Source organism: Rhinolophus sinicus, linkage group LG07, assembly GCF_036562045.2.
Source record: "Rhinolophus sinicus isolate RSC01 linkage group LG07, ASM3656204v1, whole genome shotgun sequence".
In the NCBI taxonomy this organism is placed as follows: Eukaryota; Metazoa; Chordata; class Mammalia; order Chiroptera; family Rhinolophidae; genus Rhinolophus; species Rhinolophus sinicus.
The window spans coordinates 51,096,053-51,121,218 of record NC_133757.1 but is presented as its reverse complement, the minus strand read 5'-3'; the positions used below and the strand labels follow the sequence as shown (position 1 = coordinate 51,121,218).

At 33.2% G+C, this 25,166-nt stretch overlaps 1 protein-coding gene across 2 annotated transcripts in view; it reads right to left on the bottom strand.

The window, feature by feature from the left end:
• Positions 1 to 25,166, bottom strand: part of ADK (adenosine kinase) — a 450,882-nt gene that overhangs the window by 293,727 nt on the left and 131,989 nt on the right. For both annotated transcript variants that reach the window (XM_019745975.2, XM_019745976.2), the window contains exon 4: positions 4,531 to 4,609. In XM_019745975.2, the coding sequence (XP_019601534.1) occupies positions 4,531 to 4,609 (79 nt within the window). The remainder of the gene's footprint in view (positions 1 to 4,530; positions 4,610 to 25,166) is intronic.

Genomic DNA, 25,166 nt, shown 5'->3' with positions numbered 1-25,166 from the left:
GCAGAATTATAGCCATCTTTGAGGCACATGTCCAAGGAGGCTATCTCCTTCTGTGTCTTTACAATAAAAAACTCACATGAAGTAAGTCTATACATTTTGAGAACACTGAAGTGACCAACACATTCATTAGGAAAGTATGAATGTCACAGGTAGGCAAATCATACCTCCTTTCCACAGTACTGTTGTATATAAAATACACAGAATATTCAGCAGATAGGATCATTTTATTTTCATTAATAAGAAGTGTATACTGAATGGAATTTGCCAAAATTTAAAATTGTACTCTGTCAAATATGCTGATGAGAAAAGTCTAGAATTGTATTTGGACATAGTATCAACAATATTTTGTTTTATGTTGCTGTAATTTCATTAAAATCTTCAACATGGTTTAACAAATCAAAGTATCAATGAGTAATGGGAACATTTTCGTGTTGACATGATTTGCCACATCATTTATCTATCAAAGTACGACTATTGGTAAGATCTGACAGAATGAGCTCTGCATTGTAAAGTGTTGACCTTTACTCTCCAGATGACTTTCAGTTCATATTTCACAGAGGTGATGACTTTTGCAAATAATGTTTCCTTTCAATATTTCCGCCTATTTTTCCATAGCTAGCATGTAGCAGTCATTTTGTTTATTCATTCATCCACTGAAGGACACTTGCATTGCTTCCACCTTTTGGCTATTGTGAATAGTGCTGCTATGAAAGTAAGTGTACAAATATTTCTTCAAGACCCTGCTTTTAGTTCTTTACAGAGTATGTAATCTGTCTTAGTCTGCTCATGCTGCCATAACAAAAAACCACAAACTGAATGGCTTAAATAACAGAAACTTACATCTCACAGTTTTGGAGGCTAAGAAATCCAAGACCAAGGTGCAATTGATTCAGACCCTAGTGAGGACTCTCTTTCTGCCTTGTAGATGGCACCTTCTAACTGTGTCCTCATACAGCGGGGGAAGGGGAGTGAGTGAGCAAGCTTCCTGTGTCTCTTCTCATAAGGGTACTAATCCCTCCTGAGGGGATCCCTCATGACCTCACCCAACCATAATAACCTCCCAAAGGCCCCATCTCCAAGTACCATCACACTGGGGGTTAGGACGTCAACATATGAATTTGGGGGCACACAAACATTCCATCGATAGCATACTCAAAAGTGGAATTGCTGGATCTGATGGTAATTCTGTTCGTAATTTTTTGAGAAAGCACCACAATGTTTTCCATAGTATCGTGGCTACACAATTTTACATTCATACCAATAGTGGACAAGATTCCAATTTCTCTACTTTCTTGCCAACACTTGTTATTTTATGTTTATGTGATAGTACTACCCTAATGAGTGCAACATGGGCAGTATAACTTATAAAAGAATTAAATCTCACATTAAAGCTAATATACAAAATAGGAAGAAAAAAAAAAAGCAGAATTGCTCTCCTTCTAAAACAAAAAATCTAGAACAAATCTAGCATTACCCTTGCTTTTTTGTGACAGTCTCTGAGCGGCTCCATAAACAGTCTGAAGAAAAAAAAAAAAATCTTAGGAAATAGACTGATGGCTTATGCTGGGGGCGGGTGGTGGGGTTCGAGTTGGGTAGAAGAAAACTGCTATTCAGGGTATCTCTTTCAGTTTTCCTAGTTCAAATTTAAAACTTAAAATCTAGGACATGAGATAAAAATCCTACTGAGAAGACTGGAGTTACTGTGATTCAACTAGAAATTGAACATCACGTTGGAGGTGTACTTGGGAAAATGTACAGATTTTTGCATTCAAGTTTCCAGAAATTGGAGAAATCACGTATGTGAGTACTGATGTTTTTATTCTGGTTCTTATAGATTTGTTTGTCTTTTAGGGGTAGAGAGAATGGCTCCTATAACATTGTACTGTAGTTAATAGTTTATGATTTTCTCTCTCCACTCACCATCTCCATCCCCAAACACATTTTCACTATAACAAAAGCTTCAAGAGTATGGACCAAATCGATTGATTATCAGCTTGCTCTTCGTCAACATCTGACAGACTACCTGGCACACAGCAGGCATTTAATAATGGACAAGGAAGAAAACGAGGAAGAAGAGAAAAAGTTAGAATGTTGGTTAAAGAGAAGAGAAATGGTAAATTTCAAAATGTAGGCAAGAATTTTGTAAACAAGGAACATTTCTTATTTATCAATATGTCTATCATATAACACAGCGCTTCATATATACCAATACATGTTGGCTGAACTGAACTGAATTGCTCTGCATATGGGAGGAAAGAAAGATTACTAGTCTGACAATCACGATAGGATTTCAACCACAAATATACCACTAATAACAAAATAAAACTATTGGATGAGCCACCTAAAACTTTAAATTCCATTTACTTCCTTGCTAAAAATAGGAACAAATAAACCATTACTAGAATACATTGTTACAATGCACATGAAGTATTGTAAAAATTACAAAATAATAACAGGCAATGATTGTTTTATTAATGAGACTAATTATGAGGCAAAAATCCAACAGAGGTCTTGATATTTATTATGTAAGTAATACATTTTGGGAAGGTAGAAATTAATGAAGATGCCCAAGAAAGGAGAGACTTTATTAGTGGACAGCAAATAGTCTCCTAGATCTATTAGGTTGGTGCAAAAGGAACTGCAGTTCAAAAAGTTAAAAAAAATTGCAAAAGCCGCAATTCCTTTTGCACCAACCTAATAGAAGGAGAAACGACTGAAGAGGTAGTAGAATGTGCTCTGGTAGACTAAGGCTTTAAAAACTGTGTCTGTTATGGACAAAATTGTGTCCCCGCCCTGAAAATGCCTAGCTAAAGCCCTAAACCAGTGACTGTATTTGGAGATAGGGCCTTTAAGGAAATAATTAAGTTAAATGAGGTCCTAAGAGTGGGACCTTCATCCAGTAGGACTGGTATCCTTATAAGAGGAAGAAACAGCAAGATGTCTCTCTTCAGGTGGGCACAGACGAAAGGTCGTGTGAGGATACAGTGAGAAGGCAGCTCTCTGAAAGCCAGGAAGAGTCTCCAACAATCAATCCTGATGGAACCTTGATCTTGGACTTCTAACCTCCAGAATTGTGAGAAAACAAAATTCTCTTGTTTAAACCACCAGTCGGGAGTATTTTGTTATGGCAGCCTGAGTGGAAAAATACATTATCTAAGGGCAAAAAGTAAAGTGTCCTTTTTCTAATAACCTGAACTCACAAAGTGACCAGCAGGATGTTCTACAAAACAATACAAATGAACTGACAAACACAATGACCTCCTCAGGCCACTGCACACAAATGACCACCTTAAAGATTAATTTTCACAACGTAAAATATGTTCATACTATGATTAAAAGTGAGCTTTCTCAGTATGGAAGATAATTACACTGGGTATCTAAATCAATTAAAAGTTAGTTCAAAAAACAAAAACTGTTTAACCATTATTTGTCAGTTTTCCACTTCTTCAGTTCTTATAGTTAATAAAATTCAAAGGGAAAGCATTAATCAATGAAAAACCAAAATGACCCACATCCATCAGAGTGGACCTATGACTCCACTGAGTGGGGTTTTGAGCTAGTTTCAAAACACAGAGGTAAGAACCAGAGTGTGTAAAGCTGTTTCATGTCCTTCATAATTGGAAGTTTAAACAGAATACTGAGGCTCTCAATTGAGATTAGGTTAGGCTGGTGACTTAAAGAGTCTATGTCAAATGAGTTTATCCAATTATCCACTAGAAGATATATATATATGGGATAGATATGCAAATTTATAAATACATACATATATACAAATTTATGTATATATGTATATATGTGAAAGATATACCCAGACAGACATACAGATATATAAATACAAATATACCTTTATTTAATGTATACAGATATACAGAGGGTATCAAAAAATATATACACATTTAAAGAAAGGAAAAGAACTGTATTAAAATTGTAATAATATATACCGATAACAAAAGATGAATACAAGTCACGTGTATACTTTTTTTGGAACCCCTGGCATATGTATCTACATATAACACAAGAAAACTTGCAGTATCTTATTATAGGAATGTCCTTTCTAAACACTGTATGACCTGCAGAAGCCATAAGGTTTAATTATATATAAAAAACTAAAAACTTTGGCACAGTAAAAGCCACTATAAGCAGAGTTAAAGTACAAATAACAAATAATAAATTCTCTCAATTTATAGAATAAAAAGGAACACTACCCATAAGATGTGAGAAATTTCTACAAACCAATAACATGAAAAATTAAAAAATAGTCATAGGATTTGACAAATAAGAAAGAAGAAATGTAAATGAACAATAAACACATTAAAAGATGTTCAAGCTTACCAATAACCAAAGAAATACCAATTAAAATAAAATAATTTTTGTTGATTAGATGGGCAGTGACCGCTAAAATCCTAATTCAAAACCACCAAAACTCTTCTATAGCAACAAAATATAGATTGGAACAGTTATGCACAATGACCAAAAATCTAGAATCATTTTGAATCCATTTCTTTATAATTTTAAAAATAATTAACTAACCTGGGCCACTTTAATTGAATTCTGGGTAGAACCACCAGCATAATATTCGACTTTGAATTTTTTTACAAGTTCATCAAACCTATAAGGAAATCACAGTAGAAAAAATAAGTTAGCATTTGTCGCTGTCACAATGCAAAAAATTTTCTGATTAGAAGATCATTAAATTAAAAAAAAAAAGAATACTGCCTGGCATATATAATAAACCCTCAATAAATGTTAACTTTTATTACTTAATACCTAAAAAAAAAAAGGTCATTAAATCAGTGGAATTTTGGAATTACATAATTATGTTGACGAATTAAAATATTATATGAAAAACAACTTAGGTAAATTTCCAAACTTAAGAAATTTATTCCATAAATGAACAACTATAAGAATTTAAAATATGTAGGCTTTCCATGATTAATCACTAAACTAAAGGTAGAAATAAAAATTCATAAATAATTATTATAAGCAATGCATATTTTCCTATATTAAGCATTGATCTCTAGAATCCTTACATATGTATATTTAATAAGTTTTAAAAGTTTTTAGACCACAAAGACTGATGGCTTAAAATTCAAAGAATAGAAAAACTACACTGGGTTGCATGATCCTGGGCAAGTTGCTTGGTGACATAATTTCTGTATCTAACAAATAAAGGCACAGAGAGAGATGAACTAAGCTTTGATAACTCATTATTTGAGCATCTGATAAAAGATACAGAACTTTCCTCCAGGAAAATACATATACTCACATACATGCAACTTTTCATAGAAGATAATCCATGTACACCCGTCCTACACACCCCCAGCCAAAGGACTACGGAAACTGATTTGAGTAAGTCTCAAATTAGATGGCATTTACTAATCTGGATCACAAATCAGATTATCTCTACATCTCTACTACATATATCTAACATGTTAGATGCTATGGGAGATATCTAAGGGGCATAGGCATGTACTTTAATTTCAAAGGATTTATAAGCTTTGGAGGGACAAAACAATGATTACCCATTAGAAAAATACCAATTCCTCAAATAACAAAATGTATGCAGGGTAGACAGTAAGTGCGACAAGAGATTGGTCAAAGAAGAGAGACTGGGATGTAAGTAGAATATTCAAGGAAGATTTCAGTCTTGGAAAATATTTTCAAGTATAGAAGTAGATTCTGTTATTCAAGTGAAACATTGCACAGGTTTCCAAAAACAAAAAAGAGATAAATGCAGAAATGGTTAGATTAGGAGTAAGGAAAATTGAGTTACAGCCAGTCCCATACCCCCAGTTGCCTTGCGATTGGATCGGTAAAACCCTGAGATGCCAATGAACACAATTAGCATCCCTGCCCAGAGCTCTGACAGCAATATTTGTATACCACTAATAGCACTGATGTGAGAATAACAGTAGAGAAAGCCAAGAACATAGGACTCAGATGCAGAGAGGTGGGTGGTTTTGGTAGTTCAGGGGACGTTCTCTTCTAATTACTTTATTAACTAGGTATCAGCTAAGAGTGATGTTAGAGATTGGAGGAGAAAGGCAGGGTGAAAGTAAACATAGTAATCAATCAATTGCTAGGCTCATTTGAGGTCCTTTCACTTTCAAAAGCCAATTCCTCCAAAGGTTTTGGATCACATGCGTAGTGGGTTCTATGGTGGCCTCCAAAAAGATATGTCCCCCCAGAACCTGTGAGTATAACCTTATTTAGAAAAAGGATCTTTGCAGATATAATTAAGAATCTTGAGATAAGACTCTCCCTCTTGCATCACCATGGGTGGGCCTTAAATCCAACAAGTCTGTCTTGAAGACAGAAGAAAAGACACAGAGGAAAAGGGCATGTGAAGATGGAGGCAGAGATTAGAGTGATGCGGCCACGAGCCAAGGAAGCCAGGGAAGGCCAACACCCACCAAAAACCAGAAGAGGCAAAACCAGATTCTACCGTAGGCTCTTTGGAAGGAGCACACCACACCAACACCTTGATTTCAGACTTCTGCCCTCCAGAACAACAAGAAAAAAATGTGTTGTTGCAACCCATCAGGATTTGCGGTTGTTATGGCAACACCATCCTTCCTCACTTTCTTAAGGATCTCTTTCCTGAAGTTAAAGTCTTTTCTCTATTTCATCATCATTTTCTCCCTTCCGACTAAGAATCAAATAGCTATAATATTTTGGAAAGAACTAGATGGGCCTAAATTTGCTTTAGATACTAAAAATCACATAAATCAACTATATTTTTTTAAAAGTCTAGAAAGTGTAAAAAAAAAGTAAAATGAAATGTCTATTTTGGAAGGTGTATCGCATACTGCTCAATAGCAATCTGACTACAGATTGGAATGATCGTTGTACTACTTCCTGTGTGACCTGGGCCACGTCAGTGAATCCTCTGTGTTTCACTTTCCTCATTGGTAAAAAAGAGCTAATAGTACCCAATTCACAAACTGGTAGTGAGCCTTTAAAAGATGATTTGGATAAAATGTTTAAAACAGTAACTTTAGGCATAGAGTAAATACTCTGTAAGTGCTATCTATGGAACCCAATCCCAAAGGCTCAGAAGGTTCTGAGATCCCATAAGTTTTAGAAAAACTGAGTAATAATTAAACAGGGTTCTTTGCTTCAGAATAGCTCAAGGCCTTTAATATGCTGATGAAAATTCAAGATGGAGATGGAGTACGCACATTTCCTAAGCTTACTTGATCATGTAGTCATTTTTCTCCAGAACATCTAGCAAAGCTAATGTTCTTTTTCAGTGATAATAGTCTAGAATCCTATTGGTCAGTAAGGTACCTATTAGCTTCATGTGGCTATAGACATTCAAATTTAAGCTAATTAAAGTGAACTAAATTTAAAATTCAGTTTATCTGTCCCACTAGCTACATTCCAAGTGTTCCATAGCCACGTGTGGCTACTGGCTATCATACTAAACACACAAATACAGAACATTCCCACTATCACAAAAAAATGTTCTATTGGATGGTGCTGGGAGAGTTCAGTAACGAAAACCAAGTAAACAGAGTAAACATGATCGATTTTATTCGCTTGGTGCAAAAGTAATTGTGGTTTGTGTGATTCATTTTAACCTTTTAAGCCACAATGACTTTTGCACCAACCTAATAGAATGGAAGGAGACCTAATAATGCTTTCATTTAACGAATGGGAAAAGTAAGGCATAATGTCCTTGAATAGATTGCCAAACAAAGGTCATATATAGCACACTAGTGAGTTAAAATGAGAACTACAGTCTCAGAATTACTTGTCCGTTACAAACACAGAAATCCGTATGTTTTTCCTCATTCCAGTCAACTAAGAGTTTTCTGTAGAAACTGAATTTTTGCTTACTAATGTTATCTTTAGAATCATTTCAAGAGGTATAAAAATTATAGGCCCTCACATTTCAAGATGGATGATGAAACATATGTCTATTTCCTCTTCCAAGTCCCACTGGACATCAAAAAACGTGTTTTATATGTGTATGTAAAAATAAACAAAAGTATAACAACACTGAAAAGCAAGGAAAGATGTCTCATGCAAACCACAGATTTGAGAAACAACAAATTTTAGTTTAACAGAAAGCAAATACAACAGAATTAACACTGCAATGATAGGAGTCATAATAGTAACTGATTTCTTTCAACACTACGGGGGGGGGGGTGCCAAAAAAATGTATACACATGACTTGTATTCATCTTTTGTTATTGGTATAGATTATTATAATTTTAATAGTTTTTAATTTTCTTAAAATGTGTATACATTTTTTGTCACCCTTTGATATTTGGAACAACAGTGTAGCTGCCTAACCACTCCCACCACACCACAAGAGTAAGATGTGTTTAAATGCTCGAATCTGTCGTGGCCACGTCCTCCCTATTCTGGCAGTTGTGTAGATTGCTAGTACTTTCTTCTTATCTTTTTGGTAATAGCTTTATTGAGATATAATTCACCTATCATACAATTCACCCATTTAAAGTCTACCATCCAATCGATGAAATGTATTCATAGTTGTGCAACCATCACCACAATCAATTTTAGAATATTTTCATTAAAAAACCAATCCCATACCCTTTAGCTATCAAAATCAAATCTCTCCATCATTCTCCCCCACCCCAAGCAATCACTAACCCACTTTCCATGTCTGTAATTTTGCCTAGACATCTCATACAAATGGAATCATATAATACACGTATACTGTGTTTCCCCGAAAATAAGACCTAGCCGGACTATCAGCTCTAATGTATCTTTTGGAGAAAAATTAATACTAAAATAAGATCGGGTATAATATAATATAATATACCGGGTCTTATGTTAATTTTTGCTCCAAAAGATGCATTAGAGCTGATGGTCCGGCTAGGTCTTATTTTCAGGGAAACACGGTAGTTTCGTTAACTGGGTTCTTTCACTTAGAATGTTATCAAGATCCATATGTGTAATAGCATATCTCAGTACTTTATTCCTTTTTATGGCTGAATAACATTCTATTATATGGATACACCACATTTTCTTTATCCATCCATCCATTGATGAACACATGAGTTGCTTTCATCTTATGGCTACTGTGAATAATGCTGTTATGGACATTCACATACGAGGTTTTCTGTGGACATAATGTTTTCATTTCTCGTCACTACATACCTAGGAGTGGAGCTGCTGAGTCAAATGTTACTCTATGTTTAACTTTTTGAGGAACTGCCACACTATATTTTCCACTGTGTGCCTGATTTTTTCTCAGAAACAATACAGGGAAATCTGACTAATTACTATATGAAAAAGACACAACTAGAGAATAATAGTTTCTATAAATTAACTTTACCACTGGTAATTTTTTTTTAAAAAATCATCAGGTAAATGTATGACATGAGCCAAAAAAAATGAGCACAGATAAAAAATAAGATGAAGAGAACCAAGTTGAAGTTAAGAAAAATACTCAGAAATTGGACAGAAAATGTAATAGATTAAAAGTATGAAAGACAAATTAAAAGGCACAGAGAATGGATCAGGTGGCCCAAGATTCACTTTAAAAGAATGACAGAAGAATAGAGATAATGATCGGTAAGAAAGAAATAGTAGGGAAAAGTTTTGAAAAAAGAAAATAATATATAATCTTCAGATTTCTCCAAACACCAAGCAAGTCTACTAAGTAAGAAGTGGGGACTAGGATCCATACTTGGACATATTTGTTAAATTTCAGAACTCTCATATTAAGGGAAAACCTTAAAAGCTTCTAGAGTGAAAAATAACAGATCACCTAAAACGGAATAAGAATCAGAATAATACCAGACTTCATAAAGAATATAGGATGCTAAAAGGCAATAGTATATTGTATTCTATGCTAGAAGAAAAAAATATTTTTTAATAGAATTCAATATCCACTCAGATTATTAACTCAATAAGGAAAAATATTCCCCATCCTTTTCCCATATGAAAAAATATATTACTAGGGAGGAGGTGTACCAATCAAAAGGAAATATAAGAAAGATGGCATGGGTTTTTAAAAAATGAAAAAGTTAGAACTGTTTATGACTTTGGAAAAGTAAAAAAATCCAGAAAGAAATTTAAAGAGGATCCTTATTACATGTAAAATTCTACCCTAAGTAGCAAAACTTTTAATAAAAAAGGATTGTATTTTCTATAAATCCATCCAATCACACTACTTGGTTCTATAGAGAATAATATTTACCTAATTCTTTGGTAATTATGTTTCATTTTTATTTTAGAATCTATGCAGATGTGAGACAGATAACACTTAATTTAATTATAGTTATGAAACAATGTAAAAACGTTATGTATCTAACATTGACATTTTGAAGGTGGGAGAGTGCGAGATGAAAGGAAAAGCATTCTAATTCTCTCTCCTGTAATTGAAAAGAGTCAGTAAGTATCTCAAATGTTAATAATCAACTTTTCAAAAGGAGATTTTAAGAATATTGCTTAAAGTCAACCAGTAGAAAAATTAAAATATATAAAATAAGTAAATAAGACAATGAGGAAGGGGAAAAAAAGGTAAAATAGTATGACTGCACTATATTCTTTATCTTCCAGACAAGCGTAAATAGAAGTGTAAATTTGTTTATTCAAGAATGGGGCATAACCCCATTATTTAGATTTATAATGATAAACTAAAAAATTAACTGTTAGTATTTGCAGATTTATGAAGTCTTTTTGGTTTTTTTTTCAGTTCAGTTTTGTTTCATTATAAATTTCTTAAGGGTATCTAAAATAAATGTTAGTTTTAAAAATTCAGGGTGGTCGGTTGGCTCAGTTGGTTAGAGCGCAGTGCTCATAACACCAAGGTCGCTGGTTCAATTCCCACATGGGCCAGTGGGCTGCGCTCTCCACAACTAGATTGAAAACAACTTGATTTGGAGCTGATGAGCCCTGGAAAAACACTCTACTCCCTAATATTCAGCGAGAGAGAGAGAGAGAGAGAGAGGTAAAAGCAGGGAGAATAAAATCATATATTAAAAAAAAATTCAGTCATGTGTCACTTAAAGACGGGGATACTTTCTGAGAAATGCGTTGTTAGGCAATTTCATGTTGGAGCAGTGGTCAGGTTAAAGAACTTTGTGGTATTCATAAAAAGCAAAGGGTATTTAACATGGAGCTGGTGTAAAACTATGGACTCAATGTTCTGACTTTGGAACTTTGTTTTTGGTTCCACTGACACTATCTGGCACAAAGGGTTCTCTCTGACATTGAAATGATAGAAAAAAATAAAACTTATCTATGCTTTACATCATTACAACCTGGAAATATTTCCAAAGTACAGGTACACACTACTACAGAAAGGTTTTACTTAAAGTGTCAGGGACATTTAGTCCTTGTTAAGCTAGCTCTTGTGGACCTGTGTCCTTGTACAGGATCTGGGGTGCTCAACAAAGAATTCACAGCAATGTACTCTGAAGACCATCAAGCTAGATCAGGGAGGGCCACAGCACCCTCTGAATATGTACCACCGAGGGGACCAGCTCCTCTGTGCTGAAACAGGTCAGTGGCTCGCTGACTGGGATGGAACCTGCATTCAAAATTGAGGTGCCAAGCAAAATCTCTTGCCAAGCCCCACAGATACTGCTCCTATCAGACAAAAACAAAAAATCTTCCTGAATCATATATCCTTCCATTTCTTGCAGGAAATTCAGCTCCATTATAATCTAATGGGACCACCATCGTATATGTAGTCACCATTGACCAAAATGTCATTATGCAGTACATGACTATAGTTATAAAGTGAACACCTGTGTAACAACCACCACTAAGCATAGACAGACAGACAGACAGACAGACAGGCAGACAGGAAATGACATATATGTGCTTAACCATTACTGGCTCTTTATTCTGTCTCTGTATCTCTATCTGTTATGTCCACCCCTGCACAAACTCCATTTTGTCTTAATTAATATTGTTTTATAAGTCTTAATGAAAGGACAAGTGCCTTCACCTTGTGCTTTTTCATGAGTGCTTTGACTATTCTTGGTCCTTTTGCACCTCCATTAAAATGTACAAACTAGATGTCAATTTCTAAAAAAAAAAACTTGTCAGGATTTTGACTAGGACTGCATTAAACATATATATAGTGATTATCTTTCCAGTGTTCATAAATGGTCCAATTCATAATCACAGTATATTTATTTAGTTCTTTAATATCTCTCAATTAAGTTTCATAATTTTGCCATAAAGCCTGTAAATCTTTTATTAGAGTCACTATTTCATAATTCCTGTTTTAATATTATTGTAAGTAATATTTGTTTAAACGTAATTTTTATTTGTTGCTGGTATTTAGAAATATAACTATAATGTTTTATCTAGTCAAGTGCTAACATCTCTAATTCTAATGATTTATCCGTTTTGCCATATATACATAATTATCATTTGTGAATAATTTTTTCTCCCCTTTTCCTGCCTTAGTGCAGAGAGTAGGATCTGAAAAAAATAGTAGTGGGTGGTAATGGGCAAACTAAGTCTTATTCCACGTTTTGGTCTGATAAATCCTGATGAATACTGATAAATAGCAGGGAAGGTCCGTTTCCCAAAACTGGAAGTCTTTGAGAGAAGTGTTTAATTTTTCATTCTGATTTATTTTTACTGTGTGTTTATATTGCTTCTACTAAAGAGTTAAATTTTTTAATATTATAGACCTATATCTACTAATGGATATTTTCCATGTATTTTAATTTAGAAATATTAAGTTATCAAAATATATGCATAATATAATCCAACAAAATTACAATATACATATGTATATTGCAAACAAAATTACCCAATATTCATGTGTACTGAAAAGGACTTGGAAGAGTACAACCCCAGTGTTAACAGCGGTTAGCTCAGAGTAGAAGCAATTATAGATCTTGTATACATTTGTTTTGATTGTGTAATGAGCACATAAACCATTTTGTAATAAAAACATTTTTAAGTCTACTTTATTTTATAATGGAAGAACACAGCAATTTTCCATATAATTATTTAAAAAGATCTACATATAGAACAAAGCCAAATAAAAAGCACAGAGCAGAAAAGTGATTCTGAATGAAAGAGACAGGGAAAGTTTAACATTCAGAATTGGAATTTGACAGATAGGGGAGAAAAAATATTCAGAGCGGAGGGTAAAACAAAACAAAACAAAATGGAATTCAGAGAAACAAGTTAAACACAGAGTAAAATACAGGTCAAAACCAAAGTAGTAAAAACAGACAAAGAAAAGGTATATTATTCACTCTGCCAGGCGAATAAATTTAGATATCATTCAGTAGGCAACTAGTAATTATTAGAATCTATTTACTACTGGCATGAAAGGCAGATATTTTTTTTTTTTTTAAATGATGACAACACAGTTTTGAGGGCAGGGTAGAGTAAAAAAGGCAGACTGCCTGCCTTTAGAATAATTCAAACCAAAGAAAATCAGATGCTGAGCTAGAGAGGGCTAGAGAGAAGTGATCAAGCTAAGGAATCATTTCTGATGTTGAAGACAGCATGTGATAAATATCTAGAATTGGAACACATGGCAGAGCGATGACAATTCTGAGAGTTCTAGTTTGGATGACCAGTTGGATGGTGTCAGGAAAGGGACTACAAAACAGAAGAAAAATCATACGGAGCAAAGGAAAATCCTAAGTAGCTGACTAACAAACCAAGAAACATTTCTGTTCAGGGAACTGACTGCAGTGAGACAAGATTTCTTCCTTGTAAACGTTTGCATGGATTGGGCACATAAATCATATCTTGGTTTTCTCCGTACACTTTCTAGCTAAGACAAAAATGTCCTGTTTGTCTATGAATGGTCTACCTTGTCTGTGTCAAAATTATCAATGTACCCTGTGGAATATGCCAGGAAAAGATGAAGGACTGTGTATCTTGAATGAAAGAAACAAAAAGTTAGGCTAAAACATTAATAAACTATAATCAAAACTATGATTATAAATTTATAGAGAAATAGTTATGTAAAAGTCTTAAATATTTTCTAAGTTCTTTAGGGATAAAAGAGTTTATGATATGTTTACATTTTATGGAAAACTTCTAAATGTTTCCATTATGAGATTATTTTCTATAGGGAGTGAAGTGTGGCAATTTTGAACTTTATAGATCCATTCTTACTTTCTCCTTTTGGTTGAGCATTTTTGTCATCTGAATGAAGTGGGCATATGAAACACCTCAATCAAAAATCTGACAGAATTAAAAGGACAGTAGCTAATCCATTTTCCTACTATCAATCTACTGTGAAGCCTAAATTAATAAAGTGTACAGCTTTTATGATGTTAAAAAATTCCAGAGGGCATGTTACTTAAATAAAATGCTAGAGAAAAACTGGATTCAGTGCTTATCAAACTTCTGGATGAGAGTTTCCAGTTGACAGAAGCAAGCAAAGAATAAGATCAACATATTTGATAATATTAAAACATTTAAAGCTTTTCTACATAAAAACAAAATCAAACATAAAAAGTTTAAAATATAAAGAAATGTTTAACAAATAGGAAAATGGCTATTATATCTATTTAAAATATATTTCAAATATTAAATATGTTTTAATTTTAAATGATTTTAATTCAATTATTTTAAAATATTTTAATATTCTCATACAAAAGAGAAAAACTATGATTTACATAAATGAACAGAAGAAAAATGATAAATGTTGAAAAACAATCAGCTTCATTCACCAGTAATCAAATACATATAAACAGAGATTTATGCACATTAAATTAGTCAAGAGTGTAAATTATAATACTCAGCATTAGTAAAGATGTGAAAAAGCTGACATAACCATACAATGTTAGTGACAGAACACTTCTGGGAAGTAATTTAGCAATACGTATTAAGAATCACAAAAATGTTTATACCCTATTATCATAAAATTCCATTTCTAAGACTACCTTAGGGAAGCAATCCAAATCATGCATAATGCTATATGCAAGAGCTGTTCATCCTACCATAATATATAATAAAATAAAAACAATATATATGTCTAAAAATTAGGGGAATGATTAAGTAAATTATGGCAATTATCTTAGAAAGAACATAATAAAGCTCGTATAATAACTATTTATACGCCGCATTATTCTAGGAAGAAATTATCACTGCTTATAAAAACATCTATAATATAGAGTGAATAAATACATTAAACAAATGTGTGAAAATGACATTAGAAATAGAGGTAGCAAATTAAGACGAAGTTGTAAGAACACAAAATATAAGACATGAATAATCACAGTTTATGAAGAACAAAATATAATATGGAATGCCCTTATATTTGCTGTTCAAAGACATTATCAGAATATAAAAATGCATTTGACATGTTCATTAGTTTTCTTTAGAAATTTTAAAAAATGACCAAAGGAAATGTATTAATATGCCAACAGTATTTTTGATATAAGCCTTTTCCTTTTTTATATTTTCTACAATTTGATCATGTGCTTATATTCATTTTACAATGAAAGCATTTTTATTAAGGAACACTTTTAAATAAAAATTAATGTCACTGGAATGTAATTCAGAATTTCTTGATGACTAACCTTATAAAAAAAGCCAACCAAAAAGCAACATACCACATACTTGTAAAGAAGTATTAATACTTGTTCTGATAGTGTATAGGAGAATTTAAATTCTAAGTAATGCCTTCCACTCTGACATCACATATTCTTAAATACTTTATAAACAATTGAGAATTCCTGACAATTAATATGATGGATATCTATATAACTGCTTTCCTTTGGGGAAGAAAAGTGAAACACAGGGAAGTGGAGAGGGTTTCAGACACTCATGTGGTAGGCAAAGCTGGGAGTAAACACGAGTCCATTGATCCTGGTTTAGTATTAAATGTCTTGAGACACATGTAAAGGTATGAAATGAGATGATCAAATATAGAAATTTAAAGTCTACTAAAAGACAACACTGACTTCTAGTAAAAATAAAAATAGTACTGATAGTCCTAAGTATGCTACTAGCAGCAGCAGATAGCTTCTAATTGTGGAACAGCCTGGCAGTGACTAAATGACCAAAGTAAACACAGGCAAGCTAACATAATCCATCCCTTAAAATAAAAGTCCTTTTGGCATCAAAATCAAGGTACAAGTATTAATGGAAATAAATACAGGATGGTATATTACAAAGAAATCACCTTTTCAAAGGCAATAATAATTATACTCACTACAACATGGGCAGCAGATTGGTTACAGGAAGGAAACTTTAATGGATGGGGATTATGATCTATACTAAAGAGAGAGAAGTAGAATCTGCTGCTTGCCATTGAAGTGTACTGCTTGTTTCATATGATTTTCAACTGGTTTCCACTTCATCAAGTTAGAATGAGGAACAAACAGTAAATAAATTTTCAATGAGTTTTAAGAGGTAGATTAATAATAGCAGAAAAAAGCAGAGTTGAACACAATATACCCAATGTGATAAGCCTGTTCTGCTCTGAAAATTTAGCGCTCAAGAATAAAGAACACCCAGCACACAAAAGTAAAGAAAATCAGGAGTGTGAAAAGTAAGAACAATATTTGTTGGAAGATGATAATATAACAATGTATATTCACTATACCTTAGAAAAACAATCACAGAACTCTAATTCCAATGACTGAGATCTACACATCAGGAACTGAATGAAAAAGTAAGTCTTGTTCCCACAAACTGAGGATCAACTATGGTCTAGTTCAATTTGTAAGATTTAAAGAAAGTTTTAAAATCTAGAGCATTTTGAATTCCTACCTTCATTTGGTAAAATCTATGGCAAATAAGCATACATTTTAACATGATTACTCATTAGGGAAATCCAAATTAAAACCATAAGGAGATACATCTATTAGAATGGCTTTAAAAAAACTGACAATACTAAGTGGAACGAGGGTGTGGACCAACTGAAACTCTCATACATTACTGATGGAAATGGAAAATGGTACAATCTCTTAAGGAAGCAACTTGTCAATTTCTTAAAAAAACTAAACATTCACTCACCAGATAACTCAGGTACAGGGCCGTTTATAACAGCCTTATTTACAATCACCAAACACTTCAAACAACCCAAATTGTCCATCAATTAGTAAACGGATAAACAAATTGTGGTATATGAATACAGGGAATATTATTAAGCAATAAAAAAAGAACTAAAACATTCAAGGACATGGATGAATCTGAGAAGTATTATACTATGTGAAAGAAACCAGACCTAAAAAGGGCTACGTACAATATGATCCCATTTATTTGACATTCTGGGTACGGCAAAGCTATAGGGGCAGAAATCAGAGTAATGGTGGCCAGGAGCTGAAGGTAAAAAGGAGAAACTGACTGTAAAGAAGTTGAGTTTGGTGGGCAATGGAAATGTTCTATTTTGGTGATAGTTACATAGGTTGTATACACTTGTCCAAACTCATAAAATTTTACACATAAAAGGATGTATTTTACTCTATGCAAATTATACCCCAATATATCTCAATAAATACCTTATTAAATACACACCCACCCACACGCATACAAACACACAAAATCTAGGGAGCCAATCAAGGAAATTCCAAAAGACTACCTCTCTCTCTCTTCATGGATGTATATACATATGTACATACCTACCTACACAGAAAAACATACACATGGACACACGGAGACATACACAAAGCACATGTGAAACTCAAAATAATCCTATAATAAAATTAAGATTAATACAATTATTTCAATTTTCTAAGTTAAGACACAAATTTAGAGTTTTAGTGACTCTTTTTTTTTTAATTTTCAATTTTGAAATAGTTTCAAACAACAAAGACTGCAAGAGTAATACAGAGAATACCTGTACACATTTTGCCAAGATTCACCATTTTTTGCAAGTTTTTTTCTTTTTCTCTCTATATACATAAATATCTAGTGATTCCAAATAATTTTGGAGTAGTTGTATATATAAAACAGTTTCATTATTTGTAATACCTCAGTGAAAATTTCCTCAGAAGATGAAGTTTATATCTATGAAATCATTTAATTTTATGGGTTTGTATGGCTATGTCCAATTCTAATGCAGCACAATCCAAAGCCATTGTCTTCTCTCATTTCTTGTCATCTCCCTTTCTATTATGGATCTCTCTTCTTCCACAGTGAGTCCCTTGCTCTTAAGTCCAGGATAGGGCTCAGTGCCCCCACTGGACAAGCCCCCCACAGGGCAAAAAACAGGAATCTAACTGTAATGGACTGCGGATGATACACCGGGAAGAGGGTTTGCCTGATCCTGCTCTATGTCCAAAACACAAGTCTGGGACCTGTGTGGGACTTTTATTTTTCAGGACTTTTACTTTTCAGGGGTGATTGTGTCTGTTGCTAAACTACATTCTCCACTTCTCCCTTCTTTTTCAGTCTCTTAAGCCTCCCGCCCACCTCTACTCTCCAAAGGTACAGACATAACAGTAGCAACAAGAGCTCTATTAGAATATGATGTTTCTTCCTCTACTTGTAAGAAATTTGAATTCTTAGTATGTTCTGTCTCCTAGCAATTCTGAAGGTGCAGGTTATATGTGATTCTACTTGTGTCCCTTGTTTTAAGAAGGATGAGGAAATTCAGATTGATTATCCTCCATGCCCAGTGTAAGTGACTTTTGATGGATTTCTCACAATTAGTAAGTGGCAGACTCAGGACTGGGAAATCCACCCAATAATTAAGAAAACATTAAAATCATATAAAATAAATATAATAATATTTAGAATACCTTATGGCCTGCAACTAAATGAATTACTTTTTAATAAAAGACAGTTGTTGCTTAATTATTTTTCAGATGCATCCAGAAGATGCATTCTGAAAAGTAAGAAAGATAAGAAGCAAATGATAAAGAAGGAAAAGAGGAGAGAAGAAATTAAAGAACAAAACTGGCTCTTTAAATTTAATGTGCATTTTTTTCTAGCACCTAATAAGGGACAAATACTACTTGAAATGAGAAAGATTTCATGATTATACTCTGTATCTTAGCACCAGTAATTCTTATATTAAAAAGTCCTTATAAATAAGATATAAGAAGAATCATGAACAGGAAAATGTACACAAAACCACCCTTTACAATTTTTAGTTTTAAATTAGTGCATTTGCTTCCTATTTGCACAGTAACTGAAGCCTTTTTTATCCCCATCTTGGGGGAAAAATGAGAGTTCAGCAAACATCATAAGATAAAAAACATCTAATTGTGCTAACATCACAACAGCACAGAAACAAACATCAACAATTTTGAACATTTCATAAAGGAAGACATATGAGGGATAAGACAGAAGTAAAATCTTTACGGTAAAACTCAAAAAAATTAACTTCCTTAAGAACGCATTCATAACTGCCAAGTAGTGTTTTTGATGAAGTTCTTTCCTGAACTTCTCATCTAAACAAATAATAAATGAAAAAACATCAGTTAATTCTAAACAGGTTATACTTATTAAGACCAAATGTTAATAGAATAACACGGGGGGGAATCTATAGGCAAATTGTAAGATTCAAAGCTTTGAAATCTTTTACCACAAATGTTTAGTGAGGTTGAAAAAATTCACTTAAATGTCAGTTTGATAAAAGCCAAAAGAACATTTCCCACATGTGTTTATATTTAAGCATATTTTAAAAGGATGGAAAAAGTAACAGTCATTCAAAACTAAGGTTAAGCTATTAGTTCATGAGGATTGTAATTTAAAGGTACTTCTCCAACCTCTAACTTTATTTTCTTTGATAAGAAAGCAGTTTTAAGCATGTGCTACTTAGATAAGTCCTCATTCAATTCTAAAATGCTTAAAGTTTAATTATTCCCATTTATAACTCTGAAAATGAATGAAGTTTTGCACATGAGGTAATCAAAAATACTGTTGAAAAGCACTTTGCATGTAAGTATACATGATTAAAATAAAATGAATTATTCCTAAATTCAGATGCATGACATGTACATTAGGTTTCTACACATTACAAAAACACACAACAAAATTTCACTAAACCAATTTACAATTGTCATTAAATAGTAAAATGGTTTGACATTTACTTTTAAACCATATAAGAAAAAGCCATATACAAGGAAAAGAGAAATACTGCAGGACAGTGGTTCTGAAAATGAGCTGTGTAGTTTCCTGATAAACCTAAAGTATCGTCCATATAGCCACAATCAGTCCTACAACATAAATTACACCTTTTTTCTCCTATATTGGTTTGGTTCCAGCTATTGTTTCTGTCACAGAATCCGTGGTTTGTAATGGGGCCTTAGCTTCTCTGATCATAGAAAAATTCTAGAAACATATGTAACAGATATGGATAAAAAGTATTTGTGTAATAATTAGTCATTTTTTCCTCTACCAAACTTTAAAAAAATATCAGTTATCAGAAACACTCAAACATTGAAAATCTCTTATCAAAGCGTAACATGGAATTTCTGATTCTGAGTAGCATATAGCAGGACACGGCCAGCATTTCTACTGACTACAACTAGAAAACATCATACAAATTATAAATCATTAAAGGTTCCAAAAAGCTATGGAAGCAACTAGGACCAAATGAATGAATTTCCACGGAGGTGAGAATTGTTCAGACAGCAGGCCAGAATCGGCAGCTGCTTGTCTGACCTGTCCAAATCTGTAGACAGCAGCATGGGGTTTGAGAGATAAAACTGGACATATCGAGGACCTCTAACACACAGCTGGTTTGCCCTGTAACACATTTGCTAAATTCTGAAACTGAATGGTAAGGTAAGAAGGCTAACCAAAATCACCTACAAAACAGCAAGTTCTGCCCGTCTGGCAGTGCTTACAAAACAAAGACAGACTGGGAGAAAAGAAACTAAAAACAAAGTAAGCAAGAAATGAAAGCCCTAGGAGGAGTGGAGAGTAAAAACTGAAGATATACAGACAATTTTCCCTTGGGGATCAAGAGAGAACATATATCTATACTGATTACATCTAGAAGCTGAAAATTCAGATTTGGGGCTTAGCAGAACAGTGATATGGGGGTGAAGGCCAAGGAGGTAAAAAAAAAAAAAGGAAAAGAAAAGTAGGGATTTCAGCTATTACATAGTACTAAAGTGATAAAATCAGAAACTGAGGGACTAAACTGACAAAAGATCACTTTCCCACTTGAGGTATTTGCCGAAATTTGAAGGTGGGTCGGGCAGAAGGATAAAGAATTAAGCTGGAAACCTCTTAGAGCAATTCTGGTGCCCTTGTTCTGTAGACTGTTTCAGAGCGGATGAGACAAAGACTTGATGGTCTCAACTAAAAGTCCTAAAAGGTCAAGTTCTAGAAACAGATAAATAGGGTAGACTGAATCTATCAAAATGGAAAAATCAACTTTGATTTGGCTTAATCCTTGATTTTATTAAAATGATAAGACCTTACTTCATATCAGCCTTGTAAAGAAAAGGGTGAACACTCTGGCAGAAGATAAAATCTGAAGATCTACATTCTTAAACAAATAATGTCTGGCAAACAATAAACAACTGATAGTTATGCAAATGGACAAAATAAGTTGACAAAACACAAAAAGGAAAAAACAAGAAAAAAGTTTCAGAAATGATTGACAATGGAAATAAAGAAATGGACCTCAAAATAACTATTATATGATTAATATTTTTAGGGAAACAGGAAAAGATGCATAAACTAGATGTAAGAATGGAGAATTTCAACAGAGTTAAATGATAACAAAAATAAAATAAACATCTAAAACTAGATAATTTGATATGAGTTTAAGAATTCATTGACTAAGTTTAAATTTAGATTATTCTCTTTGTATGTTCCTACTACTTGGCCAGACATGGGCTCAGTCATTGAAATGTGTGGCAGAACTGGGAAAATAAAGTCCCAATTCTCTGGCTAGAGGACCAAAACGGAGAACTCCGGGAAACCATAAAATACTAGAACTCTTGAAACATCTGGATAAACAATAAAAGACGCAGCAAAGAAATAGAAGATATAAAGAAACCAAATACAAATTCATTAACTGAAAATTTGAAACTCAGTAGATAGGCTCAACAGCAAAATGAAGACAGAATTAAGACTCAATGTGCTTGAAGAGAAATCAATGAAAATGTTCCAATCTGAACAACAGAGGGAAACATTATTTTTAAAAAACGAACAAAGACTCAGACACCTATGAAATAATATTAAAAGCCCTAACATTTATGTCATCAGACTACCAGAAGAGGAGGGAAAAAAGCAATGCAGAAAAAATTTTGAAGAACTAATTGCTTGAAACTTCCCAAATTTGACTAAAGACACACTCCTACAGTAGGCTCAGACACACCAAATAGGATAAACCCCCAAAGAAATCTACGCCCAGACACATGAGAAGAACCCACAGAGTGGAAGTGGGTGGAATAGCAATATGTAAGAGTAAAAAGTACCAGCAGAGAGGCAGGGATACAAAGATCCACATGCCAAAAAAAGAGAACTAGAAGAAAGTGAGATTTCAGAAAGGAAGGAAGGAATATCCAAAATAGCCAAATTCCTTACTAAGGACATATAAGACAAATTTGATATTAATATGACCAAAATATGATTTCACATGGCAAGTCATCAGGGTAGACAGCATTCCTTAATGGTTAAAAGCAAAGGCTCTGGTGTCAGACAGATCTGGCTGTAATTTCATGTTCATCTAATTGTTTAATCTGACATGGGGTAAATACCTTAAATTCTCTGGGATTAGGTTTCCTCATTTGTAAGACGTGGTATTAAAGACCATAAATGTTTTTGCATTCCACAATATTGAAGAACAGTACCTGACAGATACGGGTGTACACGTACGTGTACACACACACACACACACACACACAAAATAATGAATGAACAAACGAATGAATGAATGAATGAATAAACATGGAAAGATTAAATGAGAGTCTTGCTGCGGCTGCTGAATTTTTAAGAAAGTACAGACTACCAATCTGTACACATTTTAACAAAATTAAGTTTTTCTCTCAAATATTTTTTTAAAGAATTTGACATTGATTTGGGTTTTGCCCATGTACCAGATACATACTGGACACAAGGTAGAAACTTATGGCAAAAGCACTTAAAACAAAAGAATATAGAACATTGTTATTAGAGACAAATTTAACTACAAGATATAAATTTTAGGTTAACACTTAGATATGCTGTTACCTGGTGAGAAAAATCAGAATCAAATTGTTAAAAACAACTGAGATCAGATAAGGTGTTCTTACTTGCTTCCCGTATAACAGGCTCAAGATGAGAAAAACGTGTGTGTGTGTGTGTGTGTGTGTGTGTGTGTGTGTGTGTGTGTGTGTGTGTGTAGAGTGCACTATTTTACTTTCACTTAACTCCTTATCTTCCAATCAATACAAAACATGACCTGTCTGTTGAGGATTATACCAGTGCTTTGAACATAATAAGCACTCAATAAATGTTACCAACTATTTTTATAATCATCAAGGAAAAACTTAGTTGTTGATTTTGCAAGAATATTCAGTTCAACTTTCCTCTAAAACAACTAAATGGTTGACATTTAAAAATTTTCATATTCAAACTTTCCAACATTTTGGAAAACACTTGATGCAGAACATTCTCAATCCGTAGTTTACTAAGTTATGAAGAATAAAATCTACTGTGTAACCCTTTAAACAATTAACCAAATGTTACAGCTATAAAAACAAATACTAACCACATAAGAATGTTGATTCGAAGCACGCAAAATTATTTTTTACATGACTGTAAATGCAATTTTCATTTGATTTTACCTTTTAAAAGCAAGGATTTTGAAAATGTATCAGTATAGAAGTTTTATCTTAGGTATGTCTTTGCAGCAAAATACATTAAAACCAATATGAAAAGTATTTAGATACTGAGGAGATGTTCTCTTTCATCTTCCAAATAGTACCAACCGAGATTACAATAAAGAAAACCACAAGTTCGCTGAAGTTTAAAACATCTGGGGAATATCTTCAGATATTCATTCTTAAGAGCTCCATGTTAAAGAACAGCCTGAAGGGTAGATGATAAATCTGCTCTAAAAGTGGAAGTGTGTTTTTAATCCTATTGAATATAAACAGACTGAAAAAAGAGAGAGAAAAAAGAAACTATAATTCAGGGGGAAAGTGCCAAGAGAGAAAAATGCTCCATAAAAGGAAACTTTAAAAATAAACACTAGGGCTCAATTATAAAATATATAGGACTTAATTCCAAAATAATCATGAGAATAAAATGATTTTAGAGGTATTAGCAACCAGATGGTAACTGTCAATAATCCTTTACAACTGCTAACTAATGAATATTGGGTGATGGGTTCAGATTACAAATATTCTTTTATGAAAGATGTTTCCCCACTATAAATTCTCAGGAAATAATAAACTCTCACAAAGCTTTTTTAAGGAATAAATGACTGAGATCAGATAAATGACTTAATTTATGTTTAAAAAACTGAAGATGTATCTTTATTTTGCATCAAGTTAATGTAATGCAACGGTTTGTTTCATAAAAAAAGATTATTTGCCAAAATACACAATAATGTATCAAGGCACAACACATGAGATCCTAAAACTCCTATTTAACACAGAATTTAAAATAAAACTGCCCATAAAGTTTATTAATTTGAAGAAAGTATTCACATTGTCTTTTAAAATAGCCACCAATACTGGACTCAGTACAATGTAAAATATAAATTCTTTTCAGTACATATTGAATTTCAATAGTAAAAACCTTTGAGTAAACAAACCATCATCAATTTGGAAGCAAAAGGAAACAAAAAAGGGTAAAAAAGGCAAAACCATAAATTCCAAAGTTATCCAGCAGGAGAAGAGTGTTTGTCGTAGGATGTCCTACAAGACATACGCTACTAACATATAACTTACAGATCAATCTCTTCCAATCACTTCAAAGATTGTCTATATAAATTACATTATATAGACAATAAACTTTTCCAAATTTTGGAATTTTTAGTATTCTCTAAATGCAAGAATGCTAAATGAGAATAAAAGACAATCAAACCAATGTATAACTGGTTTCTAATTAGACATGCCATTATTCTTCCAGGAGGCAAGGGGGAAGGGTTAGAAAGCTTTCTCTGTAAAAGGCCAGGTAGTAAATATTTTAGGTTTTGAGGGTAAAAAGAAAAACTCAAGGATGTTCTTTAGGTGGTTGTCAAATGAGAGAAGATAAATTTCCAAAAAAAAATTTTGCTGATGAAATTAAAAATATAATTGAGTGATTTTTGTTTGTTTGTAATTCAGGTCTACTATTATAATAAAAAT